Consider the following 22,748-nt stretch of genomic DNA (forward strand, 5'->3'; position numbering starts at 1 on the left):
GAGGGAGAAAGCGAAAGAAGAAAGAGAGGGGGAGGGAGAGCGGAGAAGAAAGAGAGAGGAGAAGAAAGAGAGGGGGATGAAGAAAGAGAGAGGAGAAGAAAGAGGGGGAGAAAGAGAGAGAAGGGGGAGGGAGAAAGAGAGAGAGGGTGGAGGGAGAAAGAGAGAGGGGGAGGGAGAAAGAGAGAGGGGGAGGGAGAAAGAGAGGCAGGAGGGAGGGGAAGATAGGGGAGAGGGAGAAAGTCGGACTAGAAAAAAGAGTGTTGTGAAAGAGAGGGGGGGAGGGAGAAAGAGAGGGGGGAAATACGGGGGGGAGAAAGAGAGGGGGAGGGAGAAAGAGAGGGGGAAAATACGGAGGGAGAAAGAGAGGGGGAAAATACGGGGGGAAATACGGGGGGGGCGAGAGGGAAGGGAGAGAGGGGAGAAAGAGTGGAGGAGAAATAGAGAGGGGGAGAGAAAGAGGGACAAAAAGGGAGAAAGAAAAAAGGGGGAGGGAAAGAGATGGTGAGAGAGGGAGGAAGAGAGAGACGTAGAGACAGAGAGAGTGAGAGAGAGGGGGAGGAAGAGAGAAAGAGGGAGGAAGAGAGAAAGAGAGAGGGAGGAAAAGAAAGAGAGAGAAATAGAGAGACAGAGAGAGCGAGAGAGCGAAGGAGACCGTTGGAGGAATGAGACTCCGGCGCCCGCAGCACCTGTCTGAGAGAGCGCCCAGCACATATTTCATGGCTAATTAGCAGCGGGTGGAAGGGTTTGCGCTGGGAAGGGTCCCGGGCCCTGCTTGTGATTAGCAGCCCCGCTTCCCGTCAGGCTCCTGTGTCACTGGGGCTCCCGCTGGGGGGGCACTTGTTAAAGGGAGCGGGCGGAAGGTTAAGTTACGGGGAGGAAGTGTTTGGTGTTGGAAGGGCAGGGGAGCAGTTACAGCTCGGAGTTACCAGCGGGGGACCCTCACCTCTAAAGGGAAAGGGGGAAGCTGCTTTTCCTCCTGTCCAGACGTCCCCGTGTCTGGGAGTGAGGGGAGGGGGGAGGCTTTTCAAGTCTGGGATATGGACACAGGGGAGGGGGGAAATTGGAAACATTTGTCGTCTGAGGGAAGTGCCCCAAGGGAGAAAGAGAGGGTGAGAGAGAGAGGAAAGAGAGGGGGAGAGAGAGAGAGAGAGAGGGAGGGAGGGGAGGGGAGGGAGAGGGAGAAAAGAAAGGGAGAGGGGGGAGGGAGATAAAGGGGAAAGAAAGTGAGAAAGAGAGAGAGGGGGTCCAGGAGGAGAGAGAGAGTAAAGGAGAAGAGACAGAGGGGGGGGGGGGAGAGGAAAGAGGGAGAGAGGAAAGAGGGGGGGGAGAGAGAGAGAGAGAGGAAAGAGGGGGAGAGAGAGGAAAGAGGGAGAGAGAGAGAGAGGGGGGGGGAAGAGTGCTGAAATAAAGAGAGGGAGGAGGAAAGGAGAAATATGAAAGAGAGGGGGTGGAGAAAAAATGGTAGAGAGAGGGAGACAGGGAAGGGAAGAGAGAGGGAAGGAAGAGGGGGAAGAGTGTAGGAGGCGAGAGAGGGAGAGAAAGAGGGAGAGAGCTGAGAGAGGAGGAGTAGAGGGACATAGGAAAGAGAGAGAAGAAAAAAGGGAGAGAAAAGAGAGGGGTAAGTGAGAGAGGGAGAAGGGAGAGAGGAAAGAGAGGGAAAGAGGAAAGAGAGGAGGAAAGGAGAGAGGGGAGAGGGGGTCGAGAGAGATACAGTGTGATAAAGAGACAGAGAGATGGGGATGAGAGCAAGAAAGTGTCAGAAAGAAAAGACATTGAGAGAGGGGAGAGAAAGTGACAGAGACAGGAGGAGAAAAAGAGGAAAAGATGAGAGGGAAGAGAGAGTAAGAGTTATAAAAAAGTGTCAGAGAGAAAAGAGATTCAGGAGAGAGAGAAAAACAGAGGTCTACAATTACACTGGACACTTGTATTAATTGTCAGTTCTTTGATATGTCAGCGTCTCTGTGCTTGGAGATGTCAGTGTGTCTGTGCTTGGAGATGTCAGTGTGTCTGTGCTTGGAGATGTCAGCGTCTCTGTGCTTGGAGATGTCAGCGTCTCTGTGCTTGGAGATGTCAGCGTCTCTGTGCTTGGAGATGTCAGCGTGTCTGTGCTTGGAGATGTCAGTGTGTCTGTGCTTGGAGATGTCAGTGTGTCTGTGCTTGGAGATGTCAGTGTGTCTGTGCTTGGAGATGTCAGTGTGTCTGTGCTTGGAGATGTCAGCGTGTCTGTGCTTGGAGATGTCAGCGTGTCTGTGCTTGGAGATGTCAGTGTGTCTGTGCTTGGAGATGTCAGCGTCTCTGTGCTTGGAGATGTCAGCGTCTCTGTGCTTGGAGATGTCAGCGTCTCTGTGCTTGGAGATGTCAGTGTGTCTGTGCTTGGAGATGTCAGCGTCTCTGTGCTTGGAGATGTCAGTGTGTCTGTGCTTGGAGATGTCAGCGTCTCTGTGCTTGGAGATGTCAGCGTGTCTGTGCTTGGAGATGTCAGCGTCTCTGTGCTTGGAGATGTCAGCGTCTCTGTGTTTGGAGATGTCAGCGTCTCTGTGCTTGGAGATGTCAGCGTGTCTGTACTTGGAGATGTCAGCATCTCTGTGCTTGGAGATGTCAGCGTCTCTGTGCTTGGAGATTTCAGCGTGTCAGTGCTTGGAGATGTCAGCGTCTCTGTGCTTGGAGATGTCAGCGTCTCTGTGCTTGGAGATGTCAGCGTCTCTGTGCTTGGAGATGTCAGTGTGTCTGTGCTTGGAGATGTCAGCGTCTCTGTGCTTGGAGATGTCAGCGTCTCTGTGCTTGGAGATGTCAGTGTGTCTGTGCTTGGAGATGTCAGCGTCTCTGTGCTTGGAGATGTCAGTGTGTCTGTGCTTGGAGATGTCAGTGTGTCTGTGCTTGGAGATGTCAGCGTCTCTGTGCTTGGAGATGTCAGTGTGTCTGTGCTTGGAGATGTCAGCGTCTCTGTGCTTGGAGATGTCAGCGTCTCTGTGCTTGGAGATGTCAGTGTGTCTGTGCTTGGAGATGTCAGTGTGTCTGTGCTTGGAGATGTCAGTGTGTCTGTGCTTGGAGATGTCAGTGTGTCTGTGCTTGGAGATGTCAGTGTGTCTGTGCTTGGAGATGTCAGTGTGTCTGTGCTTGGAGATGTCAGCGTCTCTGTGCTTGGAGATGTCAGCGTCTCTGTGCTTGGAGATGTCAGTGTGTGCTTGGAGATGTCAGCGTCTCTGTGCTTGGAGATGTCAGCGTCTCTGTGCTTGGAGATGTCAGCGTCTCTGTGCTTGGAGATGTCAGCGTCTCTGTGCTTGGAGATGTCAGCGTCTCTGTGCTTGGAGATGTCAGCGTCTCTGTGCTTGGAGATGTCAGCGTGTCTGTGCTTGGAGATGTCAGCGTCTCTGTGCTTGGAGATGTCAGCGTCTCTGTGTTTGGAGATGTCAGCGTGTCTGTGCTTGGAGATGTCAGCGTCTCTGTGCTTGGAGATGTCAGCGTGTCTGTGCTTGGAGATGTCAGTGTGTCTGTGCTTGGAGATGTCAGTGTGTCTGTGCTTGGAGATGTCAGTGTGTCTGTGCTCGGAGATGTCAGCGTGTCTGTGCTTGGAGATGTCAGCGTCTCTGTGCTTGGAGATGTCAGCGTCTCTGTGCTTGGAGATGTCAGCGTCTCTGTGCTTGGAGATGTCAGCGTCTCTGTGCTTGGAGATGTCAGCGTCTCTGTGCTTGGAGATGTCAGCGTCTCTGTGCTTGGAGATGTCAGCGTGTCTGTGCTTGGAGATGTCAGCGTGTCTGTGCTTGGAGATGTCAGCGTGTCTGTGCTTGGAGATGTCAGTGTGTCTGTGCTTGGAGATGTCAGTGTGTCTGTGCTTGGAGATGTCAGTGTGTCTGTGCTTGGAGATGTCAGCGTGTCTGTGCTTGGAGATGTCAGCGTGTCTGTGCTTGGAGATGTCAGTGTGTCTGTGCTTGGAGATGTCAGCGTCTCTGTGCTTGGAGATGTCAGCGTCTCTGTGCTTGGAGATGTCAGTGTGTCTGTGCTTGGAGATGTCAGCGTCTCTGTGCTTGGAGATGTCAGCGTCTCTGTGCTTGGAGATGTCAGTGTGTCTGTGCTTGGAGATGTCAGCGTCTCTGTGCTTGGAGATGTCAGCGTGTCTGTGCTTGGAGATGTCAGCGTCTCTGTGCTTGGAGATGTCAGCGTCTCTGTGTTTGGAGATGTCAGCGTCTCTGTGCTTGGAGATGTCAGCGTGTCTGTACTTGGAGATGTCAGCATCTCTGTGCTTGGAGATGTCAGCGTCTCTGTGCTTGGAGATTTCAGCGTGTCAGTGCTTGGAGATGTCAGCGTCTCTGTGCTTGGAGATGTCAGCGTCTCTGTGCTTGGAGATGTCAGCGTCTCTGTGCTTGGAGATGTCAGTGTGTCTGTGCTTGGAGATGTCAGCGTCTCTGTGCTTGGAGATGTCAGCGTCTCTGTGCTTGGAGATGTCAGTGTGTCTGTGCTTGGAGATGTCAGCGTCTCTGTGCTTGGAGATGTCAGTGTGTCTGTGCTTGGAGATGTCAGTGTGTCTGTGCTTGGAGATGTCAGCGTCTCTGTGCTTGGAGATGTCAGTGTGTCTGTGCTTGGAGATGTCAGCGTCTCTGTGCTTGGAGATGTCAGCGTCTCTGTGCTTGGAGATGTCAGTGTGTCTGTGCTTGGAGATGTCAGTGTGTCTGTGCTTGGAGATGTCAGTGTGTCTGTGCTTGGAGATGTCAGTGTGTCTGTGCTTGGAGATGTCAGTGTGTCTGTGCTTGGAGATGTCAGTGTGTCTGTGCTTGGAGATGTCAGCGTCTCTGTGCTTGGAGATGTCAGCGTCTCTGTGCTTGGAGATGTCAGTGTGTGCTTGGAGATGTCAGCGTCTCTGTGCTTGGAGATGTCAGCGTCTCTGTGCTTGGAGATGTCAGCGTCTCTGTGCTTGGAGATGTCAGCGTCTCTGTGCTTGGAGATGTCAGCGTCTCTGTGCTTGGAGATGTCAGCGTCTCTGTGCTTGGAGATGTCAGCGTGTCTGTGCTTGGAGATGTCAGCGTCTCTGTGCTTGGAGATGTCAGCGTCTCTGTGTTTGGAGATGTCAGCGTGTCTGTGCTTGGAGATGTCAGCGTCTCTGTGCTTGGAGATGTCAGCGTGTCTGTGCTTGGAGATGTCAGTGTGTCTGTGCTTGGAGATGTCAGTGTGTCTGTGCTTGGAGATGTCAGTGTGTCTGTGCTCGGAGATGTCAGCGTGTCTGTGCTTGGAGATGTCAGCGTCTCTGTGCTTGGAGATGTCAGTGTCTCTGTGCTTGGAGATGTCAGCGTCTCTGTGCTTGGAGATGTCAGCGTGTCTGTGCTTGGAGATGTCAGCGTCTCTGTGCTTGGAGATGTCAGCGTCTCTGTGTTTGGAGATGTCAGCGTCTCTGTGCTTGGAGATGTCAGTGTCTCTGTGCTTGGAGATGTCAGCGTCTCTGTGCTTGGAGATGTCAGCGTGTCTGTACTTGGAGATGTCAGCATCTCTGTGCTTGGAGATGTCAGCGTCTCTGTGCTTGGAGATTTCAGCGTGTCAGTGCTTGGAGATGTCAGCGTCTCTGTGCTTGGAGATGTCAGCGTCTCTGTGCTTGGAGATGTCAGCGTCTCTGTGCTTGGAGATGTCAGCGTGTCTGTGCTTGGAGATGTCAGTGTATCTGTGCTTGGAGATGTCAGTGTGTCTGTGCTTGGAGATGTCAGCGTCTCTGTGCTTGGAGATGTCAGCGTCTCTGTGCTTGGAGATGTCAGTGTGTCTGTGCTTGGAGATGTCAGCGTCTCTGTGCTTGGAGATGTCAGTGTGTCTGTGCTTGGAGATGTCAGTGTGTCTGTGCTTGGAGATGTCAGTGTGTCTGTGCTTGGAGATGTCAGTGTGTCTGTGCTTGGAGATGTCAGTGTGTCTGTGCTTGGATATGTCAGCGTCTCTGTGCTTGGAGATGTCAGCGTGTCTGTGCTTGGAGATGTCAGCGTCTCTGTGCTTGGAGATGTCAGCGTCTCTGTGCTTGGAGATGTCAGCGTCTCTGTGCTTGGAGATGTCAGCGTGTCTGTGCTTGGAGATGTCAGCGTCTCTGTGCTTGGAGATGTCAGCGTCTCTGTGCTTGGAGATGTCAGCGTCTCTGTGCTTGGAGATGTCAGCGTGTCTGTGCTTGGAGATGTCAGTGTCTCTGTGCTTGGAGATGTCAGTGTGTCTGTGCTTGGAGATGTCAGTGTGTCTGTGCTTGGAGATGTCAGTGTGTCTGTGCTTGGAGATGTCAGCGTCTCTGTGCTTGGAGATGTCAGTGTGTCTGTGCTCGGAGATGTCAGCGTGTCTGTGCTCGGAGATGTCAGCGTCTCTGTGCTTGGAGATGTCAGCGTCTCTGTGCTTGGAGATGTCAGCGTCTCTGTGCTTGGAGATGTCAGTGTCTCTGTGCTTGGAGATGTCAGCGTGTCTGTGCTTGGAGATGTCAGCGTCTCTGTGCTTGGAGATGTCAGTGTGTCTGTGCTTGGAGATGTCAGTGTGTCTGTGCTTGGAGATGTCAGTGTGTCTGTGCTTGGAGATGTCAGTGTGTCTGTGCTTGGAGATGTCAGTGTGTCTGTGCTCGGAGATGTCAGCGTGTCTGTGCTTGGAGATGTCAGCGTCTCTGTGCTTGGAGATGTCAGTGTGTCTGTGCTTGGAGATGTCAGTGTGTCTGTGCTTGGAGATGTCAGTGTGTCTGTGCTTGGAGATGTCAGTGTGTCTGTGCTTGGAGATGTCAGTGTGTCTGTGCTTGGAGATGTCAGCGTCTCTGTGCTTGGAGATGTCAGCGTCTCTGTGCTTGGAGATGTCAGTGTGTCTGTGCTTGGAGATGTCAGTGTGTCTGTGCTCGGAGATGTCAGCGTGTCTGTGCTTGGAGATGTCAGCGTCTCTGTGCTTGGAGATGTCAGTGTGTCTGTGCTTGGAGATGTCAGCGTCTCTGTGCTTGGAGATGTCAGTGTATCTGTGCTTGGAGATGTCAGTGTGTCTGTGCTTGGAGATGTCAGCGTCTCTGTGCTTGGAGATGTCAGTGTGTCTGTGCTTGGAGATGTCAGTGTGTCTGTGCTTGGAGATGTCAGTGTGTGCTTGGATATGTCAGCGTCTCTGTGTTTGGAGATGTCAGCGTCTCTGTGTTTGGAGATGTCAGCGTCTCTGTGCTTGGAGATGTCAGCGTCTCTGTGCTTGGAGATGCCAGCGTCTCTGTGCTTGGAGATGTCAGTGTGTCTGTGCTTGGAGATGTCAGCGTCTCTGTGCTTGGAGATGTCAGTGTGTCTGTGCTTGGAGATGTCAGCGTCTCTGTGCTTGGAGATGTCAGCGTCTCTGTGCTTGGAGATGTCAGTGTGTCTGTGCTTGGAGATGTCAGTGTGTCTGTGCTTGGAGATGTCAGTGTGTCTGTGCTCGGAGATGTCAGCGTGTCTGTGCTTGGAGATGTCAGCGTCTCTGTGCTTGGAGATGTCAGTGTGTCTGTGCTTGGAGATGTCAGCGTCTCTGTGCTTGGAGATGTCAGTGTGTCTGTGCTTGGAGATGTCAGCGTCTCTGTGCTTGGAGATGTCAGTGTGTGCTTGGATATGTCAGCGTCTCTGTGCTTGGAGATGTCAGTGTGTCTGTGCTTGGAGATGTCAGTGTGTCTGTGCTTGGAGATGTCAGTGTGTGCTTGGATATGTCAGCGTCTCTGTGCTTGGAGATGTCAGTGTGTCTGTGCTTGGAGATGTCAGCGTCTCTGTGCTTGGAGATGTCAGCGTGTCTGTGCTTGGAGATGTCAGCGTCTCTGTGTTTGGAGATGTCAGCGTCTCTGTGCTTGGAGATGTCAGCGTGTCTGTGCTTGGAGATGTCAGCGTCTCTGTGCTTGGAGATGTCAGCGTGTCTGTGCTTGGAGATGTCAGTGTGTCTGTGCTTGGAGATGTCAGTGTGTCTGTGCTTGGAGATGTCAGCGTCTCTGTGCTTGGAGATGTCAGCGTCTCTGTGCTTGGAGATGTCAGCGTGTCTGTGCTCGGAGATGTCAGTGTGTCTGTGCTTGGAGATGTCAGCGTCTCTGTGCTTGGAGATGTCAGTGTGTCTGTGCTTGGAGATGTCAGCGTCTCTGTGCTTGGAGATGTCAGTGTGTCTGTGCTTGGAGATGTCAGCGTCTCTGTGCTTGGAGATGTCAGTGTGTCTGTGCTCGGAGATGTCAGCGTGTCTGTGCTCGGAGATGTCAGCGTGTCTGTGCTTGGAGATGTCAGCGTCTCTGTGCTTGGAGATGTCAGCGTCTCTGTGCTTGGAGATGTCAGCGTCTCTGTGCTTGGAGATGTCAGCGTCTCTGTGCTTGGAGATGTCAGTGTGTCTGTGCTTGGAGATGTCAGCGTCTCTGTGCTTGGAGATGTCAGTGTGTCTGTGCTTGGAGATGTCAGCGTGTCTGTGCTTGGAGATGTCAGCGTCTCTGTGCTTGGAGATGTCAGCGTCTCTGTGCTTGGAGATTTCAGTGTGTCTGTGCTTGGAGATGTCAGTGTGTCTGTGCTTGGAGATGTCAGTGTGTCTGTGCTTGTAGATGTCAGTGTGTCTGTGCTTGGAGATGTCAGCGTCTCTGTGCTTGGAGATGTCAGCGTCTCTGTGCTTGGAGATGTCAGCGTCTCTGTGCTTGGAGATGTCAGTTTCTCTGTGCTTGGAGATGTCAGCGTGTCTGTGCTTGGAGATGTCAGTGTGTCTGTGCTTGGAGATGTCAGCGTCTCTGTGCTTGGAGATGTCAGCGTCTCTGTGCTTGGAGATGTCAGTGTGTCTGTGCTTGGAGATGTCAGCGTCTCTGTGCTTGGAGATGTCAGCGTCTCTGTGCTTGGAGATGTCAGCGTCTCTGTGCTTGGAGATGTCAGTGTGTCTGTGCTTGGAGATGTCAGTGTGTCTGTGCTTGGAGATGTCAGTGTGTCTGTGCTTGGAGATGTCAGTGTGTCTGTGCTTGGAGATGTCAGCGTCTGTGTGCTTGGAGATGTCAGTGTGTCTGTGCTTGGAGATGTCAGCGTCTCTGTGCTTGGAGATGTCAGTTTCTCTGTGCTTGGAGATGTCAGTGTGTCTGTGCTTGGAGATGTCAGCGTCTCTGTGCTTGGAGATGTCAGCGTGTCTGTGCTTGGAGATGTCAGCGTCTCTGTGCTTGGAGATGTCAGCGTGTCTGTGCTTGGAGATGTCAGTGTGTCTGTGCTTGGAGATGTCAGTGTGTCTGTGCTTGGAGATGTCAGCGTCTCTGTGCTTGGAGATGTCAGCGTCTCTGTGCTTGGAGATGTCAGCGTGTCTGTGCTCGGAGATGTCAGTGTGTCTGTGCTTGGAGATGTCAGCGTCTCTGTGCTTGGAGATGTCAGTGTGTCTGTGCTTGGAGATGTCAGCGTCTCTGTGCTTGGAGATGTCAGTGTGTCTGTGCTTGGAGATGTCAGCGTCTCTGTGCTTGGAGATGTCAGTGTGTCTGTGCTCGGAGATGTCAGCGTGTCTGTGCTCGGAGATGTCAGCGTGTCTGTGCTTGGAGATGTCAGCGTCTCTGTGCTTGGAGATGTCAGCGTCTCTGTGCTTGGAGATGTCAGCGTCTCTGTGCTTGGAGATGTCAGCGTCTCTGTGCTTGGAGATGTCAGTGTGTCTGTGCTTGGAGATGTCAGCGTCTCTGTGCTTGGAGATGTCAGTGTGTCTGTGCTTGGAGATGTCAGCGTGTCTGTGCTTGGAGATGTCAGCGTCTCTGTGCTTGGAGATGTCAGCGTCTCTGTGCTTGGAGATTTCAGTGTGTCTGTGCTTGGAGATGTCAGTGTGTCTGTGCTTGGAGATGTCAGTGTGTCTGTGCTTGTAGATGTCAGTGTGTCTGTGCTTGGAGATGTCAGCGTCTCTGTGCTTGGAGATGTCAGCGTCTCTGTGCTTGGAGATGTCAGCGTCTCTGTGCTTGGAGATGTCAGTTTCTCTGTGCTTGGAGATGTCAGCGTGTCTGTGCTTGGAGATGTCAGTGTGTCTGTGCTTGGAGATGTCAGCGTCTCTGTGCTTGGAGATGTCAGCGTCTCTGTGCTTGGAGATGTCAGTGTGTCTGTGCTTGGAGATGTCAGCGTCTCTGTGCTTGGAGATGTCAGCGTCTCTGTGCTTGGAGATGTCAGCGTCTCTGTGCTTGGAGATGTCAGTGTGTCTGTGCTTGGAGATGTCAGTGTGTCTGTGCTTGGAGATGTCAGTGTGTCTGTGCTTGGAGATGTCAGTGTGTCTGTGCTTGGAGATGTCAGCGTCTGTGTGCTTGGAGATGTCAGTGTGTCTGTGCTTGGAGATGTCAGCGTCTCTGTGCTTGGAGATGTCAGTTTCTCTGTGCTTGGAGATGTCAGTGTGTCTGTGCTTGGAGATGTCAGTGTGTCTGTGCTTGGAGATGTCAGCGTCTCTGTGCTTGGAGATGTCAGTGTGTCTGTGCTTGGAGATGTCAGTGTGTCTGTGCTTGGAGATGTCAGTGTGTCTGTGCTTGGAGATGTCAGTGTATCTGTGCTTGGAGATGTCAGCGTGTCTGTGCTTGGAGATGTCAGTGTGTCTGTGCTTGGAGATGTCAGTGTGTCTGTGCTTGGAGATGTCAGTGTGTCTGTGCTTGGAGATGTCAGCGTCTCTGTGCTTGGAGATGTCAGTGTGTCTGTGCTTGGAGATGTCAGCGTCTCTGTGCTTGGAGATGTCAGTGTGTCTGTGCTTGGAGATGTCAGCGTCTCTGTGCTTGGAGATGTCAGCGTCTCTGTGCTTGGAGATGTCAGTGTGTCTGTGCTTGGAGATGTCAGCGTCTCTGTGCTTGGAGATGTCAGCGTCTCTGTGCTTGGAGATGTCAGCGTCTCTGTGCTTGGAGATGTCAGCGTCTCTGTGCTTGGAGATGTCAGTGTCTCTGTGCTTGGAGATGTCAGCGTCTCTGTGCTTGGAGATGTCAGCGTCTCTGTGCTTGGAGATGTCAGCGTCTCTGTGCTTGGAGATGTCAGTGTGTGCTTGGAGATGTCAGCGTCTCTGTGCTTGGAGATGTCAGCGTCTCTGTGCTTGGAGATGTCAGCGTCTCTGTGCTTGGAGATGTCAGCGTCTCTGTGCTTGGAGATGTCAGCGTCTCTGTGCTTGGAGATGTCAGCGTCTCTGTGCTTGGAGATGTCAGCGTCTCTGTGCTTGAAGATGTCAGCGTCTTTGTGCTTGGAGATGTCAGCGTCTCTGTGCTTGGAGATGTCAGCGTCTCTGTGCTTGGAGATGTCAGCGTCTCTGTGTTTGGAGATGTCAGCGTCTCTGTGTTTGGAGATGTCAGCGTCTCTGTGCTTGGAGATGTCAGCGTCTCTGTGCTTGGAGATGCCAGCGTCTCTGTGCTTGGAGATGTCAGCGTCTCTGTGCTTGGAGATGCCAGCGTCTCTGTGCTTGGAGATGTCAGCGTCTCTGTGCTTGGAGATGTCAGCGTGTCTGTGCTTGGAGATGTCAGCGTCTCTGTGCTTGGAGATGTCAGTGTGTCTGTGCTTGGAGATGTCAGCGTGTCTGTGCTTGGAGATGTCAGCGTCTCTGTGCTTGGAGATGTCAGTGTGTGCTTGGAGATGTCAGCGTCTCTGTGCTTGGAGATGTCAGCGTCTCTGTGCTTGGAGATGTCAGCGTCTCTGTGCTTGGAGATGTCAGCGTGTCTGTGCTTGGATATGTCAGCGTCTCTGTGCTTGGAGATGTCAGCGTCTCTGTGCTTGGAGATGTCAGCGTCTCTGTGCTTGGAGATGTCAGCGTCTCTGTGCTTGGAGATGTCAGCGTCTCTGTGCTTGGAGATGTCAGCGTCTCTGTGCTTGGAGATGTCAGCGTGTCTGTGCTTGGAGATGTCAGCATGTCTGTGCTTGGAGATGTCAGCGTCTCTGTGCTTGGAGATGTCAGCGTCTCTGTGCTTGGAGATGTCAGCGTCTCTGTGCTTGGAGATGTCAGCGTCTCTGTGCTTGGAGATGTCAGTGTGTGCTTGGATATGTCAGCGTCTCTGTGCTTGGAGATGTCAGCGTGTCTGTGCTTGGAGATGTCAGCGTCTCTGTGCTTGGAGATGTCAGCGTCTCTGTGCTTGGAGATGTCAGCGTCTCTGTGCTTGGAGATGTCAGCGTCTCTGTGCTTGGAGATGTCAGCGTCTCTGTGCTTGGAGATGTCAGCGTCTCTGTGCTTGGAGATGTCAGCGTCTCTGTGCTTGGAGATGTCAGCGTCTCTGTGCTTGGAGATGTCAGCGTCTCTGTGCTTGGAGATGTCAGCGTCTCTGTGCTTGGAGATGTCAGCGTCTCTGTGCTTGGAGATGTCAGCGTCTCTGTGCTTGGAGATGTCAGCGTCTCTGTGCTTGGAGATGTCAGCGTCTCTGTGCTTGGAGATGTCAGCGTCTCTGTGCTTGGAGATGTCAGCGTCTCTGTGCTTGGAGATGTCAGCGTCTCTGTGCTTGGAGATGTCAGCGTCTCTGTGCTTGGAGATGTCAGCGTCTCTGTGCTTGGAGATGTCAGCGTCTCTGTGCTTGGAGATGTCAGCGTCTCTGTGCTTGGAGATGTCAGCGTCTCTGTGCTTGGAGATGTCAGCGTCTCTGTGCTTGGAGATGTCAGCGTCTCTGTGCTTGGAGATGTCAGCGTCTCTGTGCTTGGAGATGTCAGCGTCTCTGTGCTTGGAGATGTCAGCGTCTCTGTGCTTGGAGATGTCAGCGTCTCTGTGCTTGGAGATGTCAGCGTCTCTGTGCTTGGAGATGTCAGCTTCTCTGTGCTTGGAGATGTCAGCTTCTCTGTGCTTGGAGATGTCAGCGTCTCTGTGCTTGGAGATGTCAGCGTCTCTGTGCTTGGAGATGTCAGCGTCTCTGTGTTTGGAGATGTCAGCGTCTCTGTGCTTGGAGATGTCAGCGTCTCTGTGCTTGGAGATGTCAGCGTCTCTGTGTTTGGAGATGTCAGCGTCTCTGTGCTTGGAGATGTCAGCGTCTCTGTGCTTGGAGATGTCAGCGTCTCTGTGCTTGGAGATGTCAGCGTCTCTGTGCTTGGAGATGTCAGCGTCTCTGTGCTTGGAGATGTCAGAGTGTCTGTGCTTGGAGATGTCAGCGTCTCTGTGCTTGGAGATGTCAGCGTCTCTGTGCTTGGAGATGTCAGCGTCTCTGTGCTTGGAGATGTCAGCGTCTCTGTGCTTGGAGATGTCAGCGTCTCTGTGCTTGGAGATGTCAGCGTCTCTGTGTTTGGAGATGTCAGCGTCTCTGTGCTTGGAGATGTCAGCGTCTCTGTGCTTGGAGATGTCAGCGTCTCTGTGCTTGGAGATGTCAGCGTCTCTGTGTTTGGAGATGTCAGCGTCTCTGTGCTTGGAGATGTCAGCGTCTCTGTGCTTGGAGATGTCAGCGTCTCTGTGCTTGGAGATGTCAGCGTCTCTGTGCTTGGAGATGTCAGCGTCTCTGTGCTTGGAGATGTCAGTGTGTCTGTGCTTGGAGATGTCAGCGTCTCTGTGTTTGGAGATGTCAGCGTCTCTGTGCTTGGAGATGTCAGCGTCTCTGTGCTTGGAGATGTCAGCGTCTCTGTGCTTGGAGATGTCAGCGTCTCTGTGTTTGGAGATGTCAGTGTGTCTGTGCTTGGAGATGTCAGTGTGTCTGTGCTTGGAGATGTCAGCGTCTCTGTGCTTGGAGATGTCAGCGTCTCTGTGCTTGGAGATGTCAGCGTGTCTGTGCTTGGAGATGTCAGCGTCTCTGTGCTTGGAGATGTCAGCGTCTCTGTGCTTGGAGATGTCAGCGTCTCTGTGCTTGGAGATGTCAGTGTGTCTGTGCTTGGAGATGTCAGCGTCTCTGTGCTTGGAGATGTCAGCGTCTCTGTGCTTGGAGATGTCAGTGTGTCTGTGCTTGGAGATGTCAGTGTGTCTGTGCTTGGAGATGTCAGCGTCTCTGTGCTTGGAGATGTCAGCGTCTCTGCTTGGAGATGTCTCGCCAACTTTAGCAAAATATTTCTCACTCACCTGAGGATACAAAGACAGATCTTCCCCCCAGATGTCAGCCGGCAGAAGCCAAACCTCTGCTTGCTCTCTATGTCCGTCAGAACGAAGGTGAAGTGCTGTCCCACCTGTGTCTGTGTGACCCTGTGGGAGAGGCAGCGAGGGAAGGGGTGTCAGCCGGTCCCAAACACTTACACCCTGCAGGGATGGGTTTCTCTCTGCACTTTTACTTTCTGTGGCTGAGCCCCCATTGTGAAATATAAATACTGTCACAGTATCAGGGGGCTGAAAGTGGATACAGATACTCAGAATCATTATACAGCGCAGCATGTTCATTATCATTGTATAGAGATACTCAGCATCATTATACAGCACCGCATGTTACATAGTAGATGAGGTTGAAAAAAGACATCCATCCATCATGTTGAACCTATGCTAAATATAGACGGCAGATACTTTATCCTACATCCGTACGTACAGTATATTGATCCAGAGGAAGCAAACACAAAACCCCAGTGACACATCATCTAATGATCTCTTATAAGGGGAAAAATAAATTCCTTCCTGATTCCAAGAATTGGCAATCGGATTAATCCCTGGATCAACATCCTTCCCACGTATACTTATTTGGTATATCCCTGTATACCTTTCCTTTCTAAAAAGATGTCCAACCTTTTTTTGAACAAATCTATTGTATCTGCCATCACAGTCTCCATGGGTAATGAATCCCACACTGTAACTGCCCTTACTGTAAAGAACCCTTTCCTTTGTTACTGGTGAAATCTCCTTTCCTCCAACCTTATGGGATGGCCCCGAGTCCTTTGTACTGCCCGTGGGATGGATAGTTCTTTTGAAAGCTCCTTGTATTGTCCCTGAATATATTTGTATATAGTTATCATATCCCCTCTTAGACGCCTCTTTTCTAATGTAAATAAATCTAATTTAGCTAGCCTCTCCTCATAAGTTAGAATGTCCATCCCCTTTATTAATTTGGTGGCTCTTCTCTGCACTCTCTCTAGTTCCATAATGTCTTTCCTTAGGATTGGTGCCCAAAATTGTACTCCATATTCAAGGTGTGGTCTTACTAATGCTTTGTAAAGGGGCATAATTATGTTTACTTCCCTTCCATCCATTGCCCGTTTGATGCAAGATAAGATCTTGTTTGCCTTTGCAGCTACTGCATGACATTGGGCACTATTGCTAAGCCTGCTGTCTACAAGCACTCCTAAATCCTTCTCCATCAAGGATTCCCCCAATATATCTCCATTTAATGTGTAAGTTGCCTGTTTATTTATTTTGCCCTTTACCTGCCCACGTTTCCAGTCTCTCCAACTCCTTCTGGAGAGAAATTACATCCTGCTGTGATTCTATTACCTTACACAATTTAGTATCAGCAAAGATGGATACTCAACTCACAACTTTAGCCAACCTGAAAAAGTTCCATTTATGACAACCCTCTGTTGTCTGTCCTTTAACCAGTTTTCAATCCAGGTGCATATACTTTTACTGAATCAAATTTGCTTTATTTTGTACACCAACCTCTTGTGTGAAACCGTATCAAAAGCCTTTGCAAAATCTAAGTAGACCACATCAACTGCATTACCCTGGTCTAAATTCCTACTTACCTCCTCAAAGAAACAAATAAGGTTAGTTTGGCAAGATCTATCCTTCATAAATCCATGCTGACTATTACTAATAATTTTGTTTTCCATTAGGTATTTCTGAATATTATCCCGTATTAAACCTTCAAGTAGTTTCCCTACAATTGAAGTCAGGCTTACAGGTCTGTAATTTCCCGGTTGTGATCTAGGTCCCTTTTTAAATATAGGCACCACATCTGCTTTACGCCAATCTTGTGGTACTGAGCCTGTGGAAATGGAGTCCTTGAATATTAAATATAATGGTTTGGCTATTACTGAGCTTAACTCCATGAAAACTCTTGGATGCATGCCATCGGGGCCAGGTGCCTTATTTACTTGAATTTTATCAAGCCGCTTATGTTCACCTCTTGCACAGAAGAGGCTTATGAATGATAACAGAATCTCACCTTTCAATGGCAAAGGGAAAGCAGAATTTTGGAACCATACACAGGATGTCCTATACAGAGAGAAAAGGAAGGAATTACCTCTATGCACACACAATACTATATATACTGTACTATATTGTACATGCTATAATAAATATGATACTTTACACCTCATACATCGACTTTGGCCCCCTGCAGACGCACTTACCAGAACATCCTACCTACCAATTCGGGGCAGGGACTCTTTAGCTAATATAACTTTTATGTCTGAAGCACTTATTCCCATTATATGTTATATTATGATGTCACATTTATTACCGCTGTGACGCGCTCTGTACATACTGAAGATGGTGCTATATAAAGATATATATACACACATACACATATTATACGGTACTTTACTATACTGCACATACTATGCCATATATACTATACTCTATAGATGACACTATACATTCCATATTAGTTACATACTAAACACTATTCTCCGCTCAGTGCATTGACACAACTGGGTGTATAGTCACACTTACATACAGAATGTGTCCCAAGTAAACGCTACATTCACAAAGTCCCAGAAAAATCGCACGCCCAGAAAATCGCACGCCCAGAAAATTGCACACCCAGAAAATAGCACACCCAGAAAATCGCAGTCCCAGAAAATCGCACACCCAGAAAATCGCACACCCAGAAAATAGCACACCCAGAAAATCGCAGTCCCAGAAAATCGCACACCCAGAAAATAGCACACCCAGAAAACCGCAGTCCCAGAAAATCGCACACCCAGAAAATCGCACACCCAGAAAATCGCAGTCCCAGAAAACCGCAGTCCCAGAAAATCGCACACCCAGAAAATCGCACACCCAGAAAATCGCACACCCAGAAAATCGCACACCCAGAAAATCGCACACCCAGAAAATCGCAGTCCCAGAAAATCGCACACCCAGAAAATCGCACACCCAGAAAATAGCACACCCAGAAAATCGCAGTCCCAGAAAATCGCACACCCAGAAAATCGCACACCCAGAAAATCGCACACCCAGAAAATCGCACACCCAGAAAACCGCAGTCCCAGAAAATCGCACACCCAGAAAATCGCAGTCCCAGAAAATCGCACGCCCAGAAAATCGCACGCCCAGAAAATCGCAGTCCCAGAAAATCGCAGTCCCAGAAAACCGCAGTCCCAGAAAACCGCAGTCCCAGAAAATCGCACACCCAGAAAATCGTACACCCAGAAAATCGCACACCCAGAAAATCGCACACCCAGAAAATCGCACACCCAGAAAATCGCACACCCAGAAAATCACACACCCAGAAAATCGCAGTCACAGAAAATCGCATAGAATATTACAGCCCCAGCGAGTCCCCGCCCGCAGCGCCCTGCGTACAATATTACAGCCCCAGCGAGTCCCCGCCCGCAGCGCCCTGCGTACAATATTACAGCCCCAGCGAGTCCCCGCCCGCAGCGCCCTGCGTACAATATTACAGCCCCAGCGAGTCCCCGCCCGCAGCGTCCTGCGTACAATATTACAGCCCCAGCGAGTCCCCGCCCGCAGCGCCCTGCGTACAATATTACAGCCCCAGCGAGTCCCCGCCCGCAGCGCCCTGCGTAGAATATTACAGCCCCAGCGAGTCCCCGCCCGCAGCGTCCTGCGTACAATATTACAGCCCCAGCGAGTCCCCGCCCACAGCGCCCTGCGTACATTACAGCCCCAGCGAGTCCCCGCCCGCAGCGTCCTGCGTACAATATTACAGCCCCAGCGAGTCCCCGCCCGCAGCGCCCTGCATACAATATTACAGCCCCAGCGAGTCCCCGCCCGCAGCGCCCTGCGTAGAATATTACAGCCCCAGCGAGTCCCCGCCCGCAGCGTCCTGCGTACAATATTACAGCCCCAGCGAGTCCCCGCCCACAGCGCCCTGCGTACAATATTACAGCCCCAGCGAGTCCCCGCCCGCAGCGTCCTGCGTACAATATTACAGCCCCAGCGAGTCCCCGCCCGCAGCGCCCTGCGTACAATATTACAGCCCCAGCGAGTCCCCGCCCGCAGCGCCCTGCGTACAATATTACAGCCCCAGCGAGTCCCCGCCCGCAGCGCCCTACGTACAATATTACAGCCCCAGCGAGTCCCCGCCCGCAGCGCCCTGCGTACAATATTACAGCCCCAGCGAGTCCCCGCCCGCAGCGCCCTGCGTAGAATATTACAGCCCCAGCGAGTCCCCGCCCGCAGCGCCCTGCATACAATATTACAGGCCCAGCGAGTCCCCGCCCGCAGCGCCCTGCGTACAATATTACAGCCCCAGCGAGTCCCCGCCCGCAGCGCCCTGCGTACAATATTACAGCCCCAGCGAGTCCCCGCCCGCAGCGCCCTGCGTACAATATTACAGCCCCAGCGAGTCCCCGCCCACAGTGCCCTGCGTACAATATTACAGCCCCAGCGAGTCCCCGCCCGCAGCGCCCTGCGTACAATATTACAGCCCCAGCGAGTCCCCGCCCGCAGCGCCCTGCGTACAATATTACAGCCCCAGCGAGTCCCCGCCCGCAGCTCCCTGCGTACAATATTACAGCCCCAGCGAGTCCCCGCCCGCAGCGCCCTGCGTACAATATTACAGCCCCAGCGAGTCCCCGCCCGCAGCGCCCTGCGTACAATATTACAGCCCCAGCGAGTCCCCGCCCGCAGCGCCCTGCGTACAATATTACAGCCCCAGCGAGTCCCCGCCCGCAGCGCCCTGCGTACAATATTACAGCCCCAGCGAGTCCCCGCCCGCAGCGCCCTGCGTACAATATTACAGGCCCAGCGAGTCCCCGCCCGCAGCGCCCTGCGTACAATATTACAGCCCCAGCGAGTCCCCGCCCGCAGCGCCCTGCGTACAATATTACAGCCCCAGCGAGTCCCCGCCCGCAGCGCCCTGCGTACAATATTACAGCCCCAGCGAGTCCCCGCCCGCAGCGCCCTGCGTACAATATTACAGCCCCAGCGAGTCCCCGCCCCCAGCGCCCTGCGTACAATATTACAGCCCCAGCGAGTCCCCGCCCGCAGCGTCCTGCGTACAATATTACAGCCCCAGCGAGTCCCCGCCCGCAGCGCCCTGCGTACAATATTACAGCCCCAGCGAGTCCCCGCCCGCAGCGCCCTGCGTACAATATTACAGCCCCAGCGAGTCCCCGCCCGCAGCGCCCTGCGTACAATATTACAGCCCCAGCGAGTCCCCGCCCGCAGCGCCCTGCGTACAATATTACAGCCCCAGCGAGTCCCCGCCCGCAGCGCCCTGCGTAGAATATTACAGCCCCAGTGAGTCCCCGCCCGCAGCGCCCTGCGTAGAATATTACAGCCCCAGCGAGTCCCCGCCCGCAGCGCCCTGCGTAGAATATTACAGCCCCAGCGAGTCCCCGCCCGCAGCGCCCTGCGTAGAATATTACAGCCCCAGCGAGTCCCCGCCCGCAGCGCCCTGCGTACAATATTACAGCCCCAGCGAGTCCCTGTCCCATAGAGCTCACAATCTAATGTTGGTGCCAGGAAGAGAAAGTGACGCGCTGAGGCTCGGATTCCCGCACTGCTACTGGGATTCCCTGGTAACAAAGCCATATGGATTATATCGCAGGTTCCCAAGCAGACGTAGCGCAGTCCTGCTCCTTACTGCTGCCAGCTAAGCATCCTGCCATGTCTGGCAATGTACATGTGAAAGCAAACATACACAGGGAGAGAGACAGGGGGAGACACGGGGGGAGACACGGGGGGAGACACGGGGGAAGACACGGGGGGAGACACAGGGGGGGAGACAGGGGGAGACACAGGGTGAGAGACAGGGGGGGAGACAGGGGGAGACACAGGGGGAGACACAGGGGGAGACACAGGGGGAGACAGGGAGAGACACAGGGGGAGAGACAGGGGGAGAGAGACAGGGAGACGCAGGGGGCCCGGGATGCCTCTCCTGCATTGTATTGCAACACTAAGGGGGAGATATAAGAATGTGAAGAAACAGGATAGAAGTTTCAGTTGACATGTAGCTGTATCTTCTGCTCGCGATTGTGTCAAACATATAAAAGTGTTTCTTACATCTGACACAAACTGCTGGCCTGACAAGTGTTTGCCGCCTCGGACCTAACACAAATACAAGGTAAGAAAGTGACGCGTAGAGACTCCGTGTGCCCCATGTAACTTCCCCCAACTCCTCCTACTGACTCTCCCCAAGGTGCATGCTGGGGCAGAGACGCAGAATGTGATACATCTCATTATAATCTGTGCCCCATGTAACTTCCCCCAACTCCTCCTACTGACTCTCCCCAAGGTGCATGCTGGGGCAGAGACGCAGAATGTGATACATCTCATTATAATCTGTGCACCATGTAACTTCCCCCAACTCCTCCTACTGACTCTCCCCAAGGTGCATGCTGGGACAGAGACGCAGAATGTGATACATCTCATTATAATCTGTGCCCCATGTAACTCCCCCCCAACTCCTCCTACTGACTCTCCCCAAGGTGCAAGCTGGGACAGAGACGCAGAATGTGATACATCTCATTATAATCTGTGGACCATGTAACTCCCCTCAACTCCTCCTACTGACTCTCCCCAAGGTGCAAACTGGGACAGAGACGCAGAATGTGATACATCTCATTATAATCTGTGGACCATGTAACTCCCCTCAACTCCTCCTACTGACTCTCCCCAAGGTGCAAACTGGGACAGAGACGCAGAATGTGATACATCTCATTATAATCTGTGCCCCATGTAACTCCCCCCAACTCCTCCTACTGACTCTCCCCAAGGTGCAAGCTGGGACAGAGACGCAGAATGTGATACATCTCATTATAATCTGTGACCCATGTAACTCCCCCCAACTCCTCCTACTGACACCCCCCAAGGTGAAAGCTGGGGCAGAGACGCAGAATGTGATACATCTCATTATAATCTGTGCACCATGTAACTCCTCCCAACTCTTCCTACTGACTCTCCCCAAGGTGCAAGCTGGGACAGAGACGCAGAATGTGATACATCTCATTATAATCTGTGCCCCATGTAACTCCCCCCAACTCCTCCTACTGACTCTCCCCAAGGTGCAAGCTGGGGCAGAGACGCAGAATGTGATACATCTCATTATAATCTGTGCACCATGTAACTCCCCCCCAACTCCTCCTACCGACTCTCCCCAAGGTGCGAGCTGGGGCAGAGACGCAGAATGTGATACATCTCATTATAATCTGTGCACCATGTAACTCCTCCCCAACTCCTCCTACCGACTCTCCCCAAGGTGCGAGCTGGGGCAGAGACGCAGAATGTGATACATCTCATTATAATCTGTGCAACATGTAACTCCCCCCAACTCCTCCTACTGACTCTCCCTAAGGTGCAAGCTGGGACAGAGACGCAGAATGTGATACATCTCATTATAATCTGTGCACCATGTAACTCCCCCCCAACTCCTCCTACTGACTCTCCCCAAGGGGCAAGCTGGGGCAGAGACGCAGAATGTGATACATCTCATTATAATCTGTGCACCATGTAACTCCCCCCCAACTCCTCCTACTGACTCTCCCCAAGGGGCAAGCTGGGGCAGAGACGCAGAATGTGATACATCTCATTATAATCTGTGCACCATGTAACTCCCCCCCAACTCCTCCTACTGACTCTCCCCAAGGGGCAAGCTGGGGCAGAGACGCAGAATGTGATACATCTCATTATAATCTGTGCACCATGTAACTCCCCCCCAACTCCTCCTACTGACTCTCCCCAAGGTGCAAGCTGGGGCAGAGACGCAGAATGTGATACATCTCATTATAATCTGTGCCCCATGTAACTCCCCCCAACTCCTCCTACTGACTCTCCCCAAGGTGCAAGCTGGGACAGAGACGCAGAATGTGATACATCTCATTATAATCTGTGCCCCATGTAACTCCCCCCAACTCATCCTACTGACTCTCCCCAAGGTGCATGCTGGGACAGAGACGCAGAATGTGATACATCTCATTATAATCTGTGCACCATGTAACTCCCCCCAACTCCTCCTACTGACTCTCCCCAGGGTGCATGCTGGGACAGAGACGCAGAATGTGATACATCTCATTATAATCTGTGCCCCATGTAACTCCCCCCAACTCCTCCTACTGACTCTCCCCAAGGTGCAAGCTGGGGCAGAGACGCAGAATGTGATACATCTCATTATAATCTGTGCACCATGTAACTCCCCCCAACTCCTCCTACCGACTCTCCCCAAGGTGCAAGCTGGGGCAGAGACGCAGAATGTGATACATCTCATTATAATCTGTGCACCATGTAACTCCCCCCCAACTCCTCCTACTGACTCTCCCCAAGGTGCATGCTGGGACAGAGACGCAGACTGTGATACATCTCATTATAATCTGTGCACCATGTAACGCCCCCCCAACTCCTCCTACTGACTCTCCCCACGGTGCAAGCTGGGGCAGAGACGCAGAATGTGATACATCTCATTATAATCTGTGCACCATGTAACTCCCCCCCAACTCCTCCTACTGACTCTCCCCAAGGTGCAAGCTGGGACAGAGACGCAGAATGTGATACATCTCATTATAATCTGTGCACCATGTAACTCCCCCCAACTCCTCCTACTGACTCTCCCCAAGGTGCATGCTGGGACAGAGACGCAGACTGTGATACATCTCATTATAATCTGTGCACCATGTAACGCCCCCCAACTCCTCCTACTGACTCTCCCCACGGTGCAAGCTGGGGCAGAGACGCAGAATGTGATACATCTCATTATAATCTGTGCACCATTAAAACCTCTGCAGTGTTTGAAATGAATGTAGCCAGCGGGTGTGTGGAGTGGTGTATAAGCAGCACAGGTGTAGGGGGTCTCCCCAAGATTAAGCAGCGCAGGGCCGGAAGCCCGA

At 52.3% G+C, this 22,748-nt stretch overlaps 1 protein-coding gene across 1 annotated transcript in view; it reads right to left on the reverse strand.

Annotated features, from left to right (window-relative positions):
• The window catches only part of DENND1B (DENN domain containing 1B), a 160,547-nt gene that overhangs the window by 82,330 nt on the left and 55,469 nt on the right, over positions 1-22,748 (reverse strand). Inside the window, exons 4-5 of the mRNA XM_075615498.1 lie at positions 15,902-15,951; positions 13,879-13,998 (exon numbers count right to left, since the gene is read on the reverse strand). Coding sequence (XP_075471613.1) covers positions 13,879-13,998; positions 15,902-15,951 — 170 coding nt within the window. The remainder of the gene's footprint in view (positions 1-13,878; positions 13,999-15,901; positions 15,952-22,748) is intronic.

Source organism: Ascaphus truei, chromosome 10, assembly GCF_040206685.1.
Source record: "Ascaphus truei isolate aAscTru1 chromosome 10, aAscTru1.hap1, whole genome shotgun sequence".
Taxonomy (NCBI): domain Eukaryota; kingdom Metazoa; phylum Chordata; class Amphibia; order Anura; family Ascaphidae; genus Ascaphus; species Ascaphus truei.